This window comes from Myxocyprinus asiaticus, chromosome 24, assembly GCF_019703515.2.
Source record: "Myxocyprinus asiaticus isolate MX2 ecotype Aquarium Trade chromosome 24, UBuf_Myxa_2, whole genome shotgun sequence".
NCBI classification, from domain to species: Eukaryota; Metazoa; Chordata; class Actinopteri; order Cypriniformes; family Catostomidae; genus Myxocyprinus; species Myxocyprinus asiaticus.
The window spans coordinates 5,799,532-5,822,864 of record NC_059367.1 but is presented as its reverse complement, the minus strand read 5'-3'; the positions used below and the strand labels follow the sequence as shown (position 1 = coordinate 5,822,864).

Sequence of the window (23,333 nt, the reverse complement as noted above, 5' to 3'; positions counted from 1 at the left end):
AACTTCGTTTTCTAAACAGTGTAACGCAGTTAAACCTTGTAGTCTCTTAAATACAGTAGCGCCAGTAAATCCATGATTTTATCACACTAAAATCATGTTAACATGTCTAATATCTACATCTTGTGGCTGTAATTTTGAAATAGTATGTATTTTAACGTTTATGGATTGGCCCCATTCACTTCCATTGTACGTTTTTAAATAAACAAGGCACGAGTCGAATTTATTTATTTTTTTTAATCAACATTATGTCACAAATGCTGTTAGTTGAGTTTAACTAACTTGTACTGAACCCGGAATATTCCTTATATATTTTATTCAATGTTACCTATCAGGTAAATATATCTGGTTTTAAAATTTTTTAGACATTTTCACTCAGAGGTCAGATGCCAGTAAAAAGCGAATATTATAAATATATTTATCATTAATATATTTTCTTTATACTGTGGCCGCTCCCAACACAACTTCCTTTTGGCTCTGGAGCTCAATATCCCATCTCATGCATATCAGTAACCTCTCACGGCTGTTGCCATGGCAACTGCAATACATGTCCAAATGTGGAGCAGGGAAGAGTGCTTGTTTTGAGGCGTTAGTCAGAGCGGACTGTACGCTCTGGAGAAGTGGAGAGTGGCGAAAAGCAAACAAATGATGGGGAATTAAAACACACATCTAGTGTACACATGTGTATGAGTGACCAATATTGCCATCACACTTGAAAGCAGTCAAAGAAATAAAACACAGCACATTTCAATTCACAAAACAAAGACGTGACTAAAGAGAACACAGCGTCTTCTGGAGTTGCCTAGCAACGGCAGATGATGCTGAAAACAGGTCACAGTGAAGATCAGTGTAACGAGCTGCCTCATCAGCCAATCAGGCTAATCTCATGTCAGCTATTCCCCTCACACGTGACTCAAAACGCTTCACAGTAACAGCAGTGCTGATTGGACGACATTGAGTAGCCAGTAGGGGGAAGAGAGCGCCATGAAATATGATCACAGTGAAACAGACAAAGATTTATGTAGATTAAAAGGAGCTTAAGCCAGATGAGCCATTAAATATAATCAAAGCCATCAAAGTCAGACCTCTCTCTCTCTCTCTCTCTTGATCCATCCATTTGTCTTACCAGTGAAAATGGGGCAGAGTTTCACCCAGCAGGTGATTCCTCCCTCAGAGGTGAACTGTCCGAGTGCCACCTCCAGAAAGAAAACGGGCAAACCTCCACCAAACAGAAATATGAAGTAGGGGATGAGAAATGCACCTGAAAAGACCAACTCTAGGTTAGACAGGTGTAAAACTTAGGCCAGAAACATACTTTACGCAAGTACATGTACTCAGATGCAAGTGCTTTGCCAACATTTGGTCTGGTTAAGCATGCTTGAACGGGTCATGACATGAAGAATCAAAATTTCCTAGATCTTTTGACATATAAGAGGTCATTGTACTATAAAAACATACTGTAAGTTTCAGAACTCAAAACTTTCACCTTACTGCAAAAGAGAGCATTTGTTGAAACCAAGCTGCCAAAACGACTCGTTTTCTACTTCCTCCACATTGTGATGTCACACTGCAGAATACATTTGCATCTGACCGCCTCCACAACAAGACATGTGATGCCTACTTCACCTTATCACTTTCGTTGCCTGCCCAGTAGTGGTGAGCAGTGAGATGGCAAGGAGAGAGTACTGTAGGTTAGTCAAGAGCAGAGAGCCAATCAGAAGAGTGGGCGTTTACTGTTAAGTCTTAAAGGAGAAGCAGCACCAAAACCTAGCTTTTCGGACAGAGGGTCAGATTGAGGGTGGAAAATGGTCATGTTTTTCAAATATATTACTGTTTTTGTGCAAAAAAAAAAAAAAAAAACTTTACTAATATTATAAGTGAACCTTTAAGGAACATATTAAAATAAAAAAAAAGGCATGTCATGACCCCTTTAACATGCGTTCTTGTGTTACTGTGGCAGTAACAAACCTCAGTACTCCAGGGAGCGATAGAGTTACCTTTAAAAGTGTTATTATTATTATATTGACTTTAACTTACTTGCTCAGCAATATTCTCTTTAAACTGCTTCTCCACCATGACAGTAGTTGACTTGAAAGAGAAAACTTACCATAGAAGCAGACAGTTCACACTGATGTCTGCTATAGCGCCCCTTGTGGCAATGCTGAGAATGCAACACTTACTTGCATTGTGTTATGAATTGTGGTCTGACACATTTTGGAACGCAATAACACGCTAAATCAAGATTGTGTATAGCTAGAAGCATCTGCGTTCACATACTTGCATAGAGTATGTTTTGGCCTTCCGACTTTAAAAAAAAAATTTGGTACATCAAATGAATGTTAAATGTTATATACAGTACAAGTTAAGCTCTATCAACAGCTTATTTGATATGCTGTCCATTAACACAGATTTTTTTTTTACTTGTCCCTCAGTCTGTGAAAACACACACACACACACACACACACACACACACACACACACACACACAAAGTAGAATCAACATTAACATACACTTTCAAAGGTTTCTATTATATAGCTAATGTACAGTAATGAGCTCACAGTGTGATAAAAAAAAGTTCACTAACATTGCCAAAGCAAAATTATACATATATTTTTCAACTCCTGTCATGACCATGTAACAGTGTTTACATGGAAACAGAAAAATCCACCATATGAATTACCGATAACTGATAACCAGAAGTTCATCCACATAGAAAAATAGTCCCATCACTAAAAGGAGGATTTAGACAACTATACAGCTGAAATAGCACACATTTTGTAGGAATAAAATAAGTGCTTCAGCTAAAATAAGAGCTACCCATTTCTGCATTTAACCCTCTAGTACACTTGCCCTATAGACTTGTATATGTGATTTTTGTTCATTTTTACAAACTGAGGGACAAGTCTAAATGATTATCTGTGGTAATCGACAGCAGGCCACAGATGCTGTCCAAAGAGCTTAACTTGTATTGTATTTAAAGGTCTCTCTTTAATGAAACCGTATCCCATTTGTTAACAAATCACAGAATACAATAAATGGCCATTTGAACCACATTGTCAGTTGCACAGAAGGTCAGACTGTACAATAAAACAGCGCTTTATCTTCTGTGAAATATGCTTTAAGAACAGCAAAGATAGCTTTGCGCACACAAAAGATTTCACAGCAATGACCTCGAAAGGTATTAATGTCTCAAGACCATCTTAACATCAGATTGTGAAACAAACTCAGATATTGGCAGTTATTTACAGTACACAGAGACGGGACAGTGTCACCTCAAACACAAAAACACATGCATTTTGGTTTCATATTACAAACCTATTCACATACACACACCCACCTCCGCCATTCTTGTAGCAGAGGTACGGGAAACGCCAAACATTGCCTAAACCGACGAAACCTCCGGCCACAGAGAGCACGAAATCCAGCTTGCTGGCCCATTTCTCCCGCTGTGGTGGCTTGCCCTCTGCCTCATCTTCAGGGCGCGAGCCGGGACTCTTACCTGGAGACGGCTTCAAAGTGTCCTTATGGAAATCTTTCAGACACTGCAACTTTTCCTTCTGTGCCATACTGAGTATGAAAGAGAAAAGAAGAGGGAATAAGAATGACACACACACACACACACACATATATATATATATATATATATATATATATATATATATATATATATATACAGGGTTAGGGAGTAACGGAATACATGTAATGGGATTACGTATTTAAAATACAAAATATAAGTAACTGCATTCCACTACAGTTACAATTTAAATAATTGGTAATTAAAATACAGTTACATTCAAAAATTATTTTGATTACTGAAGAGATTACTTTGCATTTTATTGTCATTTGTTTCATTTAATATTTAGTCCTTTCAGATGGAAAACATTTATACATATAAATGATGCGATCCAAAGTGCATTTGAACAGCGGTGAAACACTTTCTTATGATGAGTTACATTCATACGAGCAGACAGAGAAGTAAGTTTGAAGTAAGTTTGGAGCAGAAGAAATAGAAATAAACCTTGTGTAAATTGTCAGCTTTATGCTAAGCTAAAATGCTATTTCTAGCCATTTTACATGCACACGTTACCAGGCACGATCATATTTTTTTATCAAGAAAATTCACGTTAGATCATAATTTCTTTTTTTCTAGTAAGACCTTTGATATTAGGGCAAAAATCGTAATCTTGATAAAAAATGTTGTATTGTTTTTCTGTAAAAATATCTAAAAATCCTTAAAACAAGATCAGTTTGATTTATCTTGTTTTAGAAACAACACTGCATAAGATATTTAGGTTTTTCAGAGAATGTATTTTTAACATGTGTATTTTGTCTTACTGTACTGACAGAGTTTTTATAGTCAAAACAAGTGAAAAAAAAATTTACCAGTGCTGAAGAAGTAATCCAAAGTATTTAGAATACGTTACTGACCTTGAGTAATCTAACGAAATACGTTACAAATTACATTTTACAGCATGTATTCTATAATCTTTAGTGGAATATATTTAAAAAGTAACCCTCCCAACCCTGTATGTGTGTATATATATATATAAAATATTATATTGTATATTTTTTGTGTATTTGTGAGATTGAGTTTGAAAACCCTTATGGAGACCCATAAGGAAGTGAAAAAAATTAAACAAGATTCATAATAGATTAACACAATTTTACCCATTAAACTGTGTACACACCTCCACTGAGATTCCATTAAGCATGTTGTACTATTATATAAGTCACTAGAGCACAAGAAAAATTGCAAATCTCAACTGCGAGCGTACGCCTGAAGTGCTGACTGCAAATCAAGGACTATCATTACTGCAATGCTTATGCAAACCATTCCATGAATCAAGCAAATAACACAATCCAAGATTATGTAGATGTTGTTGCATCTCCAGATAACATATTGTAGGGAACAGTATGTGTGTTAGGACTTTAATTAATCTGTCCACTTGTATACCTCATTATTTAAGGATTTCATAATGGAATTAGCCGTGCTCGACCACCATTATAAGAAGGATAAATGACAAATACTTTGATTATTTGTCTGAATAAAAATCTCCACCATTAAAATGTTATACAACGGCTCGTTGTATCCACTCACAATTTCTGTTGTAAGGAATTAGCTTTAATAAGGGAATTTGAATGATTAATTCACTTACTGGAGTAATATTATTCTCATGGCTTATAGAAAATAATATCACAAATATTTTAGGTATAGCTTCAGGGCAAGATCTTTGAAAAATCAAGTGACGATACCACAGTCATTTCATCTTTGAATACAAACAAGACTTATTTGCTAATTTAAACATAAAAACTAATCTTACACATACAAACATGAAAAACAGATTGTGAGTGAATTGTAACAGAAGGTGAATGAAATGATCTGTACAGAGAAAATGAACTTTATGGAGTCTGTAGACAATGCCTTGAGAACCACTGATACTTAATTCAGTCTAACTCGATTTTCAATTGGGTAACTCGAATTATATCAAAGAGACACCAGTACTTTCAGCAAAGTCTGGAGATGTTCTAGTGTTTCCTTGCGTTTCCTTGCATTTCCTTGTGTTGCTTGGTTCTTTGGCTCTTTGTAGAATGTTCTGATTGTTCCGTCGATGTTTTGGTCCTCTGATAAGATCGTGGATGTCTGTTGCTGGGATGATGAGGCGAGACTTTGAAGTGAGGCTTTCCGAAAGGGAGACTCGCAACTCCCGTCACGTGTGTTAATCGTAGAGCAGAGAGTGAGAAAGGCTTCCTGGACTCTACATTGTATGGAACTTGAGGGGCGCCGGAGCGAGGCTGCAAGCCACGAGGGCCAGAGCGCGGAGGATGAAGAGCTGCAGAGGAAGTGGAAGAGAGGCAAGAGCCGGAGAAGAGAGAGTTCTTCCTTGGTAGGAGAGTTTTGAGTTGAGATCCCAAAGGTGTCCTGAGCTGATCAGAAGTGTCTTTTTGAAGTCACATGGTAATTTCTGTCCCTCCTTCTGATTGGTGATTGATGAGCCTTTGTCTGTGAAGACTTCCATTTCCCGCTCAGAAAGTACATGTTTTAATCATACTTTTTATATATCTCGGATACAACTGAATATATCAAAAATTAATTCACATAAGCATTTCTGAAATGCAGAAAGAATCTCAACAATAGTAAACATGATGTGCTTTATCAAGAATGGTTACCATTCTAGTAATATGACATGAATAAAACAAGATTAAAGATTATAATCACCAATTCGTCAGTTAGCAAAGTGATTACAGGTCATAACATCATTTTCAGAATTATCTAGCAAGGCGAAGTATCGTGTACATTTTAGTACAAAAAGGTAGATTCTGTGCATTTTAGAGGGTTAAATCACAAGTACTGTGACTTTGTGTGAAATGTTCATGGATTCAGGATGCCGACTCCAAGAAATTACCAAAAAGGATGTCTCATGATCTCCTCTCTTTGTCGAGATGATAAGCTGGACATGTCATGGGGTATTTCCTGATTTAGGACATGTATGAGGAAAGGTCTCAGTGCGTCCACAGAACTCTCATTGTTCTTAAGACGGTTGACACTCAACAGATGTCGCAGCCATAGACTGGCTGGTTCCAGTCTGAATTTTCTCAGCTTTTAATGCTTAGAGGAATTTCCAGTGGAATAGGTCATCTTTGTGTAAATCTGATGCTTCTTTATTAAGTTCCTTCAGCGTAGAAATAATATTTCTTCTGCCCATGAGGTACTACAATATACATAACTAGATTTTCTGAAGAAAATGTAAAAATGGCTAGGGTGATCTGCATGGGCGGTTGCTATGCAGTTGTGAGGTATGTTCTGTGTGGTTGCCAGGGTGTTGCTATGTGGTTGCTAGGAGGTTGCTTAGATCAGGTTGGTTCAGGTCCCTCCTTCAATGTGATTTCATGTGATTTTATGCCCGTTTTTTCCATCTGCCAGGCAAAATCGTAAGTCCGATTTGTTAGAAAAGTAATAGCACAACTTTCCTCTACAAACTTCAAGATTTGAGGTATCATATCATAGCACAAATGGACGGGTTGAATGATGAAGTTTAATAATTAAAGTTTGGAGTTTTTTCAAATCCCTAACCCTATTTTGAACAATAGTAATAGTGATGCTTGCCCCAGCAAACAACATTAACTCAAACAAACAACATCACAGAAAATGTTTAAATATATTCATCTTTTTCACAAAACCACTATATACGGTTCCAACTAAGCAGTGTGTTATAGACATTCCACTAATATAAGACCTGAGAGCTCTTGAAATGAGAGTCAGGCCAGCCAGGAAGCTGAGAAGTCTGTTCTCAAATTATAGTAGCTGTCTGATATCCTGTTTGAAACTCACACTGTGAGCACTAAAACTGATAAACAAACTCACTTTACTACAAGTGCCCTAGTTTCTGTATGTATGTGGGTCTGATAAAGTTTTTGTGCCTATATTTTGATCAGTAGGAGGTCATTTCATGACTAAATAACATTATCTTTTCTATTCCTATCAAAGTTCTCTAAATTCACTGACTTGCAATTAGGGTACAGCTGTCTGATAAGGTCTGGACTAGGTTTGGGTAAAATTAGCGATTTTTTTCAGATGCATCATAATTTTCATTTGAATGATATAGATTCTTCAAACTTAACCTTCTACAATGCAAGTAACCCCCTTGCATATAGGACCAAGATATATGTTTAGATCGCTGACAGACATTGAGTAGTTTAGTGGCAGAGAAGTTCAGCACTGAGATCCTTTCACTGCATGTTGAGGTTTGACTCGTTCCGTGTAATGTGTGTCCAAAGATGAGATATACATAATCCATTTGTCACTGAGTAGTGTCTCTTTTCATACCCTTTCTGTTCTTTACTCTCAGGTGCATACCTGTCAACATCGGATTGTGAAAAATAGGGAGATTCTTTTCTGGTGCCCCCCTAGAGTAAGATGGTGCCCCCGTAGTGAGTAGGTGCACTACGCAGACTGCGTAATATTCATATAGGGAGCAGCTGTACCGGTCAGTAATACCACATTGAAGATGAATAATACTAAGAAATGTATTCAAGGTCCCTTACCACATCCTTGACAGTTTTAGCAATAAATGCTTTTTGAGTTATGAATAATAAAGTGTATGTCCTTTCTTATATGCTGAGAACTTTCCTGACCCATAACTTATATATATATAAAATAGTTATTTTTATTTCTTTGATTATTTATCTTATGTATACATCAGTGTTGGTTTATATATATTTTATGTTTTGTTTTTTGTTTTTTTATTTTTATTTATTTTATTTTAATTATATATTTTTTCCTTTACCTGTACTTCTGGTTTTTATGACTCAGTAATTGTATTCATACATTGTTAGATCTGTGTAATTTTGTACATCTTATTGAACATTTAACCTTCTGTTTTTCTATGAAAATATCCACCGTTTTAGCATAATGTGTGGACTTTTCAGACGACTCCTTACCCACCTTATGAAAAATATCCAACAATGTTAAATTAATGATCTGGAACAATTTTGCCATGATGCCATCTGACCAGCTTTATGGGACAAATCGCATCCTGTATTGTTTCGATACGGGACGCATCATTTCATATTTAAATACGGGTCGATCCTGTATTTTACTGGAAGGGTGGCAACCCTACCACCTACGGGTGGCAACCTCTAATACATTCTCATAAGCAAAATGTGAATGCGGAAAATCGTAAATTTATCGGGAGAAATTGTAAATTGGGATTACAGTGGGAGGAGGTATAGAAAAACTTGAGAAACATGGTAAAATTGGGAGTGTTGGCAGGTATGGTCAGGTTTTGACCAAAAACAACAACAAAAAAAGAAACATTTAATTGTAATCACACATAGCACGGATGCAATAAAGAAACCATGCGACTCCACTCTTGTTAATAAGCACTCAACTGAAACACTTCTGTGAGACACTTGCTAAACTGCCCCTATTCTTAAAGAGACAGTACCGTTTTATCAAGTCAGTGTAAATAGTTGTAAACAGTACAATTTATGCATGTAAACATTTAACATGTAACAATAGATATATATGCAGTTTAATATATGCAATTTCAAGACATATTTATTGATAGAATACATGGAATTTGTATTCACAAGATAAACCCTGTCTGTGAGTCACAATGGCATGTCGTGGTTTTGTGTTATTACGACATTAGATTCTAAGTAGCCAATTAATAAAAAAATGTCCACCCATTTTATCTCGTCTGGAGAACAAGCAACATGTCTTAAATCATTGTGAAGTAAAACTGAAAAGAACTCCACACTAATATCTTGAGGTTTGCCAAGTTCAAATCCCCTGGAAAGTTGATACGGAGTGCTGGAGTTGTGGGATACTACAAATGGGATACTATAAATAGAAGCAACAACACTTAATCTAATACAATTATTTATAATGGAAGGTCACAGCAATGTTTTGTCATTGCTGTTTGGTTATTCAAAGACTGATTCATCTTTTGAAGTAACTGTATAAAACTTTGCCAAGTTTGTATGCCTATACATTACAAAATCTGATTATGGGGGGCCTGGGTAGTTCGCTAGTTCGAATCCCAGGGCGTGCTGAGTGACTCCAGCCAGGTCTCCTAAGCAACCAAATAGGCCCGGTTGCTAGGGAGGGTAGAGTCACATGGGGTAACCTCGTCGTGGTCACTATAATGTGGTTCGTTCTCGGTGGGGCACGTGGTGAGTTGAGCGTGGATGCCGCGGTGGGTGGCGTGAAGCCTCCACAGGCGCTATGTCTCCGTGGCAACGCGCTCAACAAGCCACGTGATAAGATGCGCGGGTTTATGGTCTCAGACGCGGAGGCAACTGGGATTCATCCTCAGCCACCCAGATTGAGGCGAATCACTACGAGGACTTAAAAGCACACTGGGAATTGGGCATTCCAAATTGGGAAGAAAAAAAAATCTGGTTATGGTTCAACAGTCTTTTTGACATGGTACTGTGATGTTACAGTGTTTTTTTTTTTTTTTTTTTTTGAGACAAGGTACCACGGTAGGCTACCATGTTTTTTGGACAATATCATAATTCTTTGAAGTGCATGAATATGTTAATCATACAGTACCATAATACCATTACAATCACAAGTACATCACTATGCTTACTGAATTATAAGGGTCTTTTCTCTGTGGTTTTAATAGTGCAACAAAGAACAGTGTAAGAAAGAAAATAAGCAATTGAGCGCCTGTTTGTGCAAAGTCATCTCATGCCGTGCGTTATATAAAAATAAAAAAAATAAATACAAAAAAATCTGTCTGTTATCAACTTTAAAACTGATTACACAAATATCCCGCACAAGCGTCAGCAGGTGCCCTAATTCTCCGGCGCGCGCTCCTAATGAAATTAAAAAAATGTTAACTGTTTAATTTGGAAACCTCTGTGCCTCTGGTATGGAATACATTTATAAAACCATCTTAACAAGTTTTTAGGATATAGCAAGTTTGCACGACAAACACAACCATTGCACAAAGCCACAATAAAAGGCTGCGCGCGTGCGGACACGCCTCTTTAACGGTGAACAAAAACACCCCTTTTCATTTATTATCCTATTTTATCTCAGATGCACATCCATCAACGAGAGCTTTGCATTTACCGCATGATGATAAGTGAATCTTGACTGTGTCCCAATAACCTACATTGTGTATGCCTGTGCGCGTGCCGGTGTTATATTGTAAGCCACATGACATATTGTAGACTATCTGTCTTCAATGGTGTCAGTGTTTGTTTACATGCACCAATAGTGCAGAATAAATGCACATTAACCTACATTTTATTCACCTGTTAAAGCATCATGATGCTCTGATAGTCCTGTGGGTGCTGTCACAAGCATTTTAGATATTAAACGGACGCATTGTTAACCAATGCTTACAGTTCATCTTTATTGACGGTGCTTTTCAAATTAATTGATTGCATTTAATATTTAATGACACTGAGGTTGCAAATGTCGAAGAGATTACTTAGGCGAAATAAAGAACATTTGTGCGCAACAAATAAGTCACAAAGAGGGCTTTTAATGCAATGTAAGACACCTTATTCTGGGGGAAAATATTATTTAGAAGATTGTAATTATAATAATATTATTCTATTTTCAGAACTTATGAATGGCAACATATATTTTTTTAACATTTGAAAGCCTTTTTAATTAAAAGAAGAGACCAGATATATATCATTCAACATACAAAAATAATTCAGTTAAGTTACAATCTACACAGAGATGCGCTTAAAGATGCAGATCAGCCTCCATTGATCAGATGGGATCAAGGTACCACTCACCTGTCTCTTGTTCTTTTGTCTTCTTGTGGTGAAGCTGCAAGCCAACGAAACTAATATTTCCGCCCTCTCCCCCTCGACTTCTGTCTTATATGGGGAGAGCATGTAATAACGGTGAGTGGAAAAACACCAGGCTCTCTGTGCAACAGGAGTGTGTTTCTTAAAGAGACACGCACGCTCACTTCACGTCGATCGGCGAACGCGCATCAGAGAGTATTTAGAAGACACAGGCCACTTCTATTCAAATGAATGGGAGAAATTGGAACGCCCAACAAAAAGGCTCTAGCGCCCAACGGTCAACAGATGTAGAAAGGAAGTCCCGCCTTACAGGTAAAAGAGCCAATCACCTTCTAGATACAGACATCGCCTGTCAATCATCTCTAGAACATGCATGTGCATTAGCTTAACAAGCTGGGAAATGTTTTCTTTTTTCTTTTTTTTTTTTTTTTTTTTTGCGTAATCTGAAGTAAAGAAGCACACTTTAAAATTCCAGTATTATCAAATTTTAATGCTGATTTGAAATATGTTCTTTGATCGTAATCTTGACCAACCATTTTTGAGAATTCGGTGTTCCCCTGTTCAAGTAGATAGGAGCTGTACTGGCATGACTGGAAATAGCCTCCCGAGAGCATTCCAAAGATTGCCGACAGACTTGCTAGAAAGATTTTGACCTCAGTCAAATTATGTTGCTCGCCAAGGACCGTTTCCTATGAGACAGAATGATGATATTGCTATCAATGGGGCGCTTGGTGGCTCAAAAAGCCGAATCTTCCATTGATTTGCAATGAACTATCGTATTGTTTTTTGTCTTACTGGAGACATTTGTTCACTAGAGCTTGTAATCATTTAAATCTATTAATTCTGAGGATTTGTACCTGACATACACATTGAAATCCACCACAGCCTCATCCAGTCATAACAAACAGCTGTGATTGGTTAATTCTGACCAGTGCAGAGAAAAGTAACAGGTATCACATGATGCATTTCAACGGTTGGAATATAATATAATACAATATAATATAATATAATATATATAATATATGTATGTAACATGGTAATTTCCAGTTGGAATGAACACTAGAGGCACTAAAACAACAATGACTTTTATCCCCTTTCACATAAATCACGAGTAAAACAGCAGATTATCAGTTCATAAACACTTACTTTTCGTTCTGTTCTTCACAATGCTATCTTATGACATATAAAACACTTTTACAATAGCACATGACTCATTTTAACGTTTGCATTACATAACTAACTAAATTTACAAACTTGTTTAAGTGTGATCAAATTGTGCGGTAGCTCAACTGATAGACTGTTGCATATACAATACAAAGGACCGGGGTACGAGTCCTGAAGAGCATGTGAGTCGACACATGAACTGAAAGTGTCATAGACGCACCACAAAATAACGTGCTTGCTTCTGAGAATTTTTTTTTCATGTCACATTTGCTTTTTATGACACTATCAGTTAGGTTTAGGTTTAAGGTTTAGGGTAGGGAGGTAGGTTTTATTGATTTAAATCTCAATAGAACATTAACCTTAAAAACCTGATCTGTTTGAGAGAACATTTCCCTCGCTTTTAATGCCACAAAGTGGATATTTCACTTCGAAACTGCCCTGAGACATGTAATGAACCACATCATTTTATTTTGCGAAAAACATTCCCACAGTCACGCAATGTTCGTTGCATGGGAGAAGGCACTCACAAATTGTGATGTCAAAGCACCCAGCCCCTTGAGACATAGAGAAAGATTTAAAAAAATTCTAAATAAGCTTTGAAGAAAGTTAGTAATGTTATTGGTTTTGTGAATTGTTTTCTGAGGTTTGCTACCAAACCTTGCTGTTGAGCAGATGGATGAATTCATTAAAATTAATAATTAATATTTACTCTTAATTATTAATATTTAATATTAAATTTCATTACTTATTATTATTATTATTATTATTATTATTATTATTATCATCATTGCTGGTTTTATAGTTATTATTATAATTAATATTTGCTTAACAATAACAACAATAATAATTCAGGAAATAGGGAGTAGAAATTCATAGATATGATTTAAATATGAAGGCAAGTGTAGAAATAAATGACATGTACACATTTAATTACAAAACCCTTTTGTTTATATATATATATATATATATATATATATATATATATATATATATATATATATATATATACAGTTGTGCTCAAAAGTTTGCATACCCTGGCAGAAATTGTGACATTTTGGCATTGATTTTGAAAATATGACTGATCATGCAAAAAACTGTCTTTTATTTATGGATAGTGATCATATGAAGCCATTTATTATCACATAGTTGTTTGGCTCCTTTTTAAATCATAATGATAACAGAAATCACTCAAATGGCCCTGATCAAAAGTTAACATACCCTTGAATGTTTGGCCTTGTTACAGGCACACAAGGTGACACACACAGGTTTAAATTAAAGGTTAATTTCCCACACCTGTGGCTTTTTAAATTGCAATTAGTGTCTATGTATAAATAGTCAATGAGTTTGTTCTCATTGTTTGTCACGTGGATGCACTGAGCAGGCTAGATACTGAGCCATGGGGAGCAGAAAAGAACTGTCAAAAGACCTGCGTAACAAGGTAATGGAATTTTATATAGATGGAAAAGGATATAAAAAGATATCCAAAGCCTTGAAAATGCCAGTCAGTACTGCTCAATCACTTATTAAGGAGTGGAAAATTTGGGGATCTCTTGATACCAAGCCAAGGTCAGGTAGACCAAGAAAGATTTCAGCCACAACTGCCAGAAGAATTGTTTGGGATACAAAGAAAACCCACAGGTAACTTCAGGAGAAATACAGGCTGCTCTGGAAAAAGATGGTGTGGTTGTTTCAAGGAGCACAATACGACGATACTTGAACAAAAATGAGCTGCATGGTCGAGTTGCCAGAAAGAAGCCTTTACTGCGCCAATGCCACACACAATGACACGCCTCACAGCTTCTGGCACACTGTAATTTGGAGTGATGAGACCAAAATAGAGCTTTATGGTCACAACCATAAGCGCTATGTTTGGAGAGGGGTCAACAAGGCCTGTAGTGAAAAGAATACCATCCCCACTGTGAAGCATGGTGGTGGCTCACTGATGTTTTCGGGGTGTGTGAGCTCTAAAGGTATGGGGAATCTTGTGAAAATTGATGGCAAGATGAATGCAGCATGTTATCAGAAAATACTGGCAGACAATTTGCATTCTTCTGCACGAAAGCTGCGCATGGGACGCTCTTGGACTTTCCAGCACGACAATGACCCTAAGCACAAGGCCAAGTTGACCCTCCAGTGGTTACAGCAGAAAAAGGTGAAGGTTCTGGAGTGGCCATCACAGTCTCCTGACCTTAATATCATCGAGCCACTCTGGGGAGATCTCAAACGTGCGGTTCATGCAAGACAACCAAAGACTTTGCATGACCTGGAGGCATTTTGCCAAGACGAATGGGCAGCTATACCACCTGCAAGAATTTGGGGCCTCATAGACAACTATTACAAAAGACTGCACGCTGTCATTGATGCTAAAGGGGGGTATACACAGTATTAAAAACTAAGGATATGCAGACTTTTGAACAAGGGTCATTTAATTTTTTTCTTTGTTGCCATGTTTTGTTTTATGATTGTGCCATTCTGTTATAACCTACAGTTGAATATGAATCCCATAAGAAATAAAAGAAATGTGTTTTGCCTGCTCACTCATGTTTTCTTTAAAAATGGTACATATATTACCAATTCTCCAAGGGTATGCAAACTTTTGAGCACAACTGTTTATATATATATATATATATATATATATATATATATTTGCAATGTGAATGATAATTTTTGACTTCATAACTGTTCAATCTGTAGAAGTAGCAGGTGTTTAGAATAAAGTTTAGGACAAAAACCGTCAGTGTTTCTCACTTCGTGCTCATAAATTTGAATGAATGCATCACACTCAGTCGGGTGGTCACATACTGTCTAGTCGCACAAATATATCAACGTATCCAAAGCTCAAATCAGATCCAAAATTCCGCCCCTGCAGATGGTCAGAACTCCACACCAAAGAAAATAAATTTGTACTATTAATTGTTGTTATGGTATTATACACAAAAATTTGTCCTGTCAGAATTTGGAGAACAGAAGTTCCCCGTGGCTGATCGTTTATCTGATCACTCCTTCCCATTGCTACCCCACTACTACACAATATAGTATGATATAACAAATCATTATATACTATAAATTAGTAATAATTTAATTTAAGGCTCTTCAAACCTGACCAATTATAAACAACCACCTAGCCCCGCCCACTTAAATATGCCTGCTTCATATGCCATTCTACTCGATTATTCAATATCTATAGCTCATTCTCAAATTTTGGGTTTGCGCATGTGCACTGTAAATAATGGGGACTGATGCTTGCGTCACTGTCCTGGAAAGCAAAGAGAACTGAATGCCATTCCATCATAAAACCTTGATGACTGACAAAGGATAAAATATTTCTGAGGTTGTTTTGAAGCTCCAGTCCTATGGTTGGGGTGTTGACTGTGCTAAAGCTAAATCTTCAGACAGTGCTGACTACTGATGTTAGGTCACATGAAGGGGTCAGTGGCCTTAGGCAAGGGGATGATCTAACCTGACTCAAAACTTTGGGATCTAATTAAAGAAAAAAGAAAGAAAAAGAAAGAAAGAGGGGGTTGGGAGAGAGCATATGTCCAAAGTCTGATTGTGTATCTTAATAATGCTGGGCTAAACCACCACCAAATGTGTCTGCCAATCACAGAAAAGCCAGGGGATTGTAATCCTTTGTGGTATTTTTCCATAAAGCTGCACAGAGTGAGTGCCAGATTCATAACGAGTCATTATATGTCCTCATTTCTCCTTTCCTTATCTGCTTCAATAAAATCTTACCTACGGTAAGCCTTTGGCAGATGATTACATGATAAAAATCCAAGGTCACATTTTTAAAAGATATCCGTTGAAATTTGAAGATGAAAATTTGGTTCTGGTTTAATTTTACTTTAACTACAATGCAATATAGTAGCTGCATATAATAAACAGTTTAGTCATCATATTCATGTTTTGCTATGACATTAGCATGTGTGAGTTTGTACAGACAGAAGGCTTGTCCATGTGTCCACTCTGTGCTGCTCGCCAGGATGTTAGTCAAAGGGTGAGAGCTGCAGCCATTACACTATGGGGTTCCAGAGTCTTGCTGGTTCTTTTGTAATATTTTACCCACATACGTATGCATACATACATGCCATGCAGATGTAGATGTACATATCTCATACATGTTGTAATGGCACATGTTGTGATGACACTTGGTTTAGTCTGTCAATAAACAAATGTAAGTTAGATTGTGTGAATTTAGTATCTGAAACATTAGTCAAATGGTATAAATATAGATTAAAACAGTGGTTCTCTACATTTTTGACTCCAAGGCCCCTCCATTGTCGGAAAAAAATATTCGAAGGTTAAGATATTTTGTTTGGTACTTCTGCTGTAATGATGACAAAGCTACTTGTCTTTTAACATTTTCTATATAATAAAACTAAGAGCATCAAAATTAATCACAAAATTAATTTTGTGATTCCAGAAATGTCAAGAACTTCATCAATAACAACAAGCTGTTGAAGGGAGCTGTTGAAGTAGATATGTCAGCTAATTGATTGTTTTAGTTTTTATGAATTTCCATCAAGTTAGATTGTAATAATTTTAAATAATACTTTATGTTAAGGCCCCCTTAAAAAAACAAACTAAAAAAAAAAAACTGGCAGCTGTGGTTTCCAGAACTTTACGGTAAACTACAGAGGCCATGTTTAGACATTTTAGGGTATTGCATATTCCATAAAGTGCTTTAATATTAATTTTCCAACCAACTAGTTCACCCAAAAATGAAAATTCTCTCATGATTTATTGACCCTCATGCCATCCCAGATGTGTATGACTTTTTTTCTTCTGCTGAACACAAACAAAGATTTTTAGAAGAATATCTCAGCTCTGTAGGTCCATACAATGCAAGTGAATGGTGACAGGAGCTCCACAAGCTCCAAAAAGGTGATAAGGTAAACATAAAAGTAATCCATGAGACTCTGTTGGTTTAATCAATGTCTTCTGAAGTGATCCATTTGATTTTGGGTGAGAACAGACCAAAATATAACTCATTATTTTCACTGTACATCTTGACATCAGTCGTCTTGGCGATTTCAAGCTCGATTACACCCTATAGCGCCATCTAGCGCTCTGTACAAGTCCTAGGAAGTGTAATCATGATCATGTCTAATGTAGTTCGAATTTGGTCTGTTCTCACCCAAAACCAACCAGATCGCTTCAGAAGTGATTAAACCACTGGAGTACTCTGGATTATGCAGACTTTATCTCTGTTTTTGGAGCTTTTGGAGTTCTGGTCACCATTCACTTGTATTGTGTGGACCTACAGAGCTGAGATATTCTTCTTAAAATCTTTATTTGTGTTCAGGAGAAGAAAGTCATAAACATCTGGGATGACATGAGGGTGAGTAAATTATGAGATAATTTCATTTTCGAGTGAATTATCCCTTTAAAATTGTTTAACTATAATTTTTCTCTGTGTATAGTTAACTCACAGTTAAGCAATTACCAGAATTTTCTGGAGCATTTTTACATTCTTTTTCAAGTATAATTACTAAAAAAAAATGTACCATGTAATTTATGAAAATAAAAACCGTAGTAGAGAATCTGCACGACAGTCATTTTTAATTCAGACATCCATTGTGCCAAGGTCCATCGAAATATGAGCACAGCAAAATGCAGAAGACATTATTTTGATATCAATATTGTTTGGACAATTTCTTTTATTACAAATTGCAAGGGTTTCCACAAAATATCACTTCTAAGTTGATGTCAGCAAGAGTATGGTATATTAATGGTTTCTATGGGCGAGCATGTCTGTATACTTTGTTTCCAGGTTTCCTCTCTGGTCTCTGGAGCCACAGGTTACCCAGGAGGAGATTAAAGAGTCGAGGCAATGGAACAGAATGTTTTGATCCATGGCAAAATAATACCTGTAAATCAGCTCAGCTCTGGCCTGCTGAGTTGCACTATATTTCATGATCTAATGGGTTGTGTAAGACTGAATTTTGATGCAATGAGATCAGTTATACAGAGTTGTAGTAGACGTTTTTGTTAGTTTGCTAACTGAATGTGCGATGAGCTTGTTTTTCATTTGTTTGTTTGTGTCATTCGTTTTGCATTATGCTTTCAGTTTTGTGAGCTTGGATTTGCTTCATTAAGTTTGCTAAAAAGGATTGGTGTAAAGTGTTTTGACAGAAATGTGAAGCAGGTGGGCTATGTGAAGGGCCATGTGCTGCCACAGAAAACCTCTTTCAAAACTTCACATGCACTCTCTTTTTGTGTGTGTACCGTATATTCCAAAGGGTCACAGGGCTCCTACAGGGAATACTGAAATATTTCATTCACAAGCATACACACAAAAATACATGCACGGTGAAAAATGCTGCACTTGATTTAAACCATTAAAACAATGTAGAATGACTTAAATAAGCAAATAAAACAAAAGCACAAAAGAATCCTCTGGTCGCAGCAGAACAGGAAATATATTCTTGTAAATGCTCTATTCTTAGCCTCTGTAGATAAGATATCAGTACTTTAAATTTTTTTTATGATTTGTGAACTGTAAACTTCATATCATATTCTTTAACCCTGGAGATAAGTTATAGGGATGACCGGGGGATTGATGTAAAACCAGTTAGAAATTTGAAACTTTAAAAATTCTTCTTTATACCCCTACTTTCACTGGTTTACTGATACTATGTTCATAATATATTGCATTTGGTAGTTTCAGTAGTTAAAAAAAAGATGAAACAAGCAGGAAGATTCAGACCAAAATAAAGCACACTGTGTACGTAAGCTTACTCTGCAGCTTGTTGGAGAATAAATATACAATAATACAAGGGGCAGTGGTGGCTCAGCGGTTAAGGCTCTGGGTTACTGATCAGAAAGTCAGAGGTTCAAGCCCCAGTACTGCCAAGATGCCACTGTTAGGCCCTTGAGCAAGGCCCTTGACCCTATCTGCTCCAGGGGTGCCATATCATGGCTGACCCTGCACTCTGACCCCAGTTTAGCTGGGATATGTGAAAAAAAGAATTTCACTGTATATGTGTGATAAATAAATACAATTATAAATGATAATTACTTGGGGATTCTGCAATTCTTTCTTATTTGAATAGTATTTGGGAGTTTAGGATATTTGCCTTTGGCCTGTCAGACATCTACCTGCAATTTTCCTTTCTAATGAGCTGATTTAGAGCGACAATAATTCTGTTGTTTTAAATCCTTGGTATAGGCTATTTGTATACTGATCCTTAAGACTTGACTTGACATCTAGTTATGAGAAGCTGTCAAAAAGACAGGCGTAGGTTAACATACACTGTTAAATATTTTCCCATCAAAAAACAGTAAAGAACTGGCAGCAGGGTTGCCAGCAATTTACTGTAAAATTAATGGTGTCTTGCTGTTGCTGAAATTTACAGTTTGCTTCTGTTTTTGCAAATACAGCATAAAGCTGTAGTCGCCAGCATCATACTGTAAAAATACTGTGTTTTACTGTTGATCAAATGAACAGCTAGATACTGTTTTTACAGCTACAGTATACAACTGTAATTTAGCAGCATATAGCTGTCAAATTACATACTATCTACTGTTATTGAAATTAACCAGCATGCACTGCGGCATGAAGAAATTACTTAGATATTTTAATATTTACTGGTTTATTTTGACATTGTTTTTGTTGCAGTCTAAGTTACTTGTATTTTAATGTTCAGCTTTTACTTTTTTACGTAAACGTATGTTTGTTAATTGTCACCATTTTTGCATTTTGTATGCCGAGAGTTCATATCTGTGTGTCTTGTTAACAACTTGTATTATGCAGTAAGTTAATCAAAATCATCAAACATTCAATTTGCTAATATAATTTTGCTGAAATATCTTTTACTGTTTTTGCTTTTATGTGTAATGCATCACTATTGCCACATGTAGTGCCATTTGCAAAGTAGAATCAGATATTCAGTCTGACCTTAGGTTTGTCTTCCAAGTAGCACAGTGCAACAACTTGTTTTTACTTAAACATAAATTGACTGGCTGGAAGAACATAATATAATAATAAAGAAGGTCCAAGGTGCCAGCTCAAGAGAACACTAATCACCATAATGGTGACTCCAAACAAAACAGGACTATTGATAACAAAACAACAACACTAATTAAACTAATACTTCTATTAAGTCTGAATAAAAACTTTTGTACGTGTTTTTTTTGTTTTTTGCATTGCCAAAGCATACGTACTTATGCAAGCACAAAGGCTTATGGGTATTTCACCATTACAACGCACACTGCAGTGCTATACGTTTATTTTACTAAGTACAGGTTTTTTTTTTCTTCATAAAAAATATACTGTTTATACTGTTATAATGTATATTATACTTATTTTCATAAATATAATACACTGATCATGGCAACAATTTACATTTAATATGTAGATTGCTTAAAAGGTTGATTTATACTTTTTTTTTTTTATTTGACTTCTCATTAGACAGACAAGTGAAGGCTGATGTGAGATGATAAGAAAAGATGAGGTGGTCAGAAACATAATTAACACTAACCATGTGCCATAAACTTGAATTTTCATGTGGGGTTTTTAAATATATTTTTCAAAATGTCACTAGCTTTCACCAAGTTGATTTCATAATTTGGAATTTTCATTTTCCCCTAATGCCTTACAAACAACAGATATTTACCGTAAAACTAGTCACTTCACAGTGAGCCTGGTCTTGATCTCCCAGAATGCAACATTTTTAACAGCAAATCAGAAATGTAAAAATCACAGTAGATTGCTGTAAATATACAGCATTATTTCTACAGTGTACATAAAGGTTTGAAAACAGTTATTTCCCTTTATAGCAATGTCAATAACATGATTATTAGAAAGACGGACGGACGGACGGATGGATGGATGGAAAGAGAGAAAGAAACAAAAATGGAAGTAAGGAAAGAAGGGAAAGAAAGAATGGATGATGGATGAAAAGAAAGAAAGAAAGAAGGAAAGAAGGGAACGAAATAAAGAAAGAAGGAAAGAGGGGGGCCTGGGTAGCTCAGCGAGTAAAGATGCTGACTTCCACCCCTGGAGTTGTGAGTTCGAATCCAGGGCGTGCTGAGTGAATCCAGCCAGGTCTCCTAAGCAACCAAATTGCCCCGGTTGCTAGGGAGGGTAGAGTCATGTTGGGGTAACCTCCTCGTGGCCGATATAATGTGGTACTCACTCTCGGTGGGGCGCATGGATGCCACAGAGTATAGGGTGAAGCCCCCACACACGCTATGTCTCCGTGGTAATGTGCTCAACAAGCCACGTGATGAGCGGATTGATGGTCTCAGACGCAGAGGCAACTGAGATTCGTCCTCCACCACCCGGATTGAGGTGCGTCACTATGCCACCACGAGAACTTAGAGCGCACTGGGAATTGGGCATTCCAAATTGGGGAGAAAATCAAAAAAGAAAGAAGGAAAGTGGGGAAAGAAAGATGAATGGATAAATGGATGGATGGAATGGAAGGAAGGGTAGAAAGGACAATAAAAGGAAGGAAAAGAAAGATGGATGGTTGGAAGGAAGGAAGGAAGGAAAGATAAGAGAAAACAAGACAGAGGGAAGGAAAAGATGGACAGAAGGTAAATAAAGGAAGATGGATGGATGAAAAGAAAGAATGAAAGAAAAAAGAAACTAACATTCTTAGAGCCATATCATATTAATTCATTTCGTGTTTACAGTAGTAAAGTTTAACCCTAAACTAGCATGTCATTTTGTCAGAAAAACTGATGACCATATGATGAAATATGATGTTCATTTTCATAAGAAAACTTCACTTTACAAACCACAGATTTCTCTGACTCTACATCTGTGAATCTACTCATAAGTCTAAATGCCATATCAGAACCATTTTTTGTTCCCCAAAGAACCTTTCAGTGAAAGAAGCATTCAAGAAACCTTTCTGAAGAACTTCTTTTCCATACAAACAACCTTTGTGTTAAAGGTTCTTAATGGCACAACATATGCCAATAAAAAAGAACCTTTCCTTTTAAGAGTGGACACCGGTGCTGTAACTGTCTCTCTGTTGAGGGAATGTGTTATTAGATGGTGAGGAACTAACTAATATTCAGCATCTGATAAATGAGTAACGACTATCTTCTTTAACTCCGTTTTAACATAGTGTTTTGCAGACTTAATATTCCTACTTGAGATGACATCATCAGAGCTGGCAATGAGTGAGTGTTGTGAAGTGGGCGTTGTTGGTGTAGTGGTGCTGATGCTGAGGGGTTTGTAGTGTGTAGAGTTGTTTAAACTAGAGAGTAGCATCCTCACATGAGAAAGATCTTCTGCTGCTGTTCCTGGTTCGTTATAGATTCATGGTGTGTCTGTAGCAGTTTGTGACTCAGGGACCTTATTCACACAAAAACGCACAGCTCTGGTGATAGATGTCTGGGGAAACGAAAAGCTGCTCTGACAGGCCCTCATCTCACTCTCTCTCTCTCTCTTTGAGCCAGTTGTCATGGTAATCCTCACTCCTGTTGCCTGGAGAAACAGGAAAACCCAGACAGATCCCCCTTGTCATCCTTCGACAGGTCACCAAAACTCTAGCAAACGTAAGTTCATTTTATAGCAGGGACATTGTTTTTCAGGGGCCTATTAACCATTATAACTGCAATTTTTTGTATACTTAAAATTTCTCAGTTCATCTCCCCCACATTTTGGCAGTGGAAATCCTGGCACACGCAATTACTGGTGGACATTTAGTTATGTCACATATACAGCTGATATGATGTTTTAGTTACTGATATAAAAAAAAATAAAAATAAAAAAACAGTAAACAAAGCTGGAGAGTTTCAGGCTAATACAGAGTGGCCCCCTCAGGCCAATACGAATCAAGCATTTTATAGACATTGATCAAACAGGTCAGATATATAGAAATATCCAAATATAACTGCAAAGGCAAATCAGACACATCCACAACTTTTAGGT

At 36.7% G+C, this 23,333-nt stretch overlaps 1 protein-coding gene across 1 annotated transcript in view; it reads right to left on the bottom strand.

Moving 5' to 3' along the window:
• Nucleotides 1–11,514, bottom strand: part of LOC127415030 (sodium- and chloride-dependent taurine transporter-like) — a 37,451-nt gene extending 25,937 nt beyond the window's left edge. The window contains exons 1-3 of the mRNA XM_051653496.1: nucleotides 11,264–11,514; nucleotides 3,336–3,565; nucleotides 1,124–1,258 (exon numbers count right to left, since the gene is read on the bottom strand). Of these exons, the coding sequence (XP_051509456.1) occupies nucleotides 1,124–1,258; nucleotides 3,336–3,564 (364 nt within the window). The 5' untranslated portion in view covers nucleotide 3,565; nucleotides 11,264–11,514. The remainder of the gene's footprint in view (nucleotides 1–1,123; nucleotides 1,259–3,335; nucleotides 3,566–11,263) is intronic.
• Nucleotides 11,515–23,333: the final 11,819 nt, after the last annotated feature.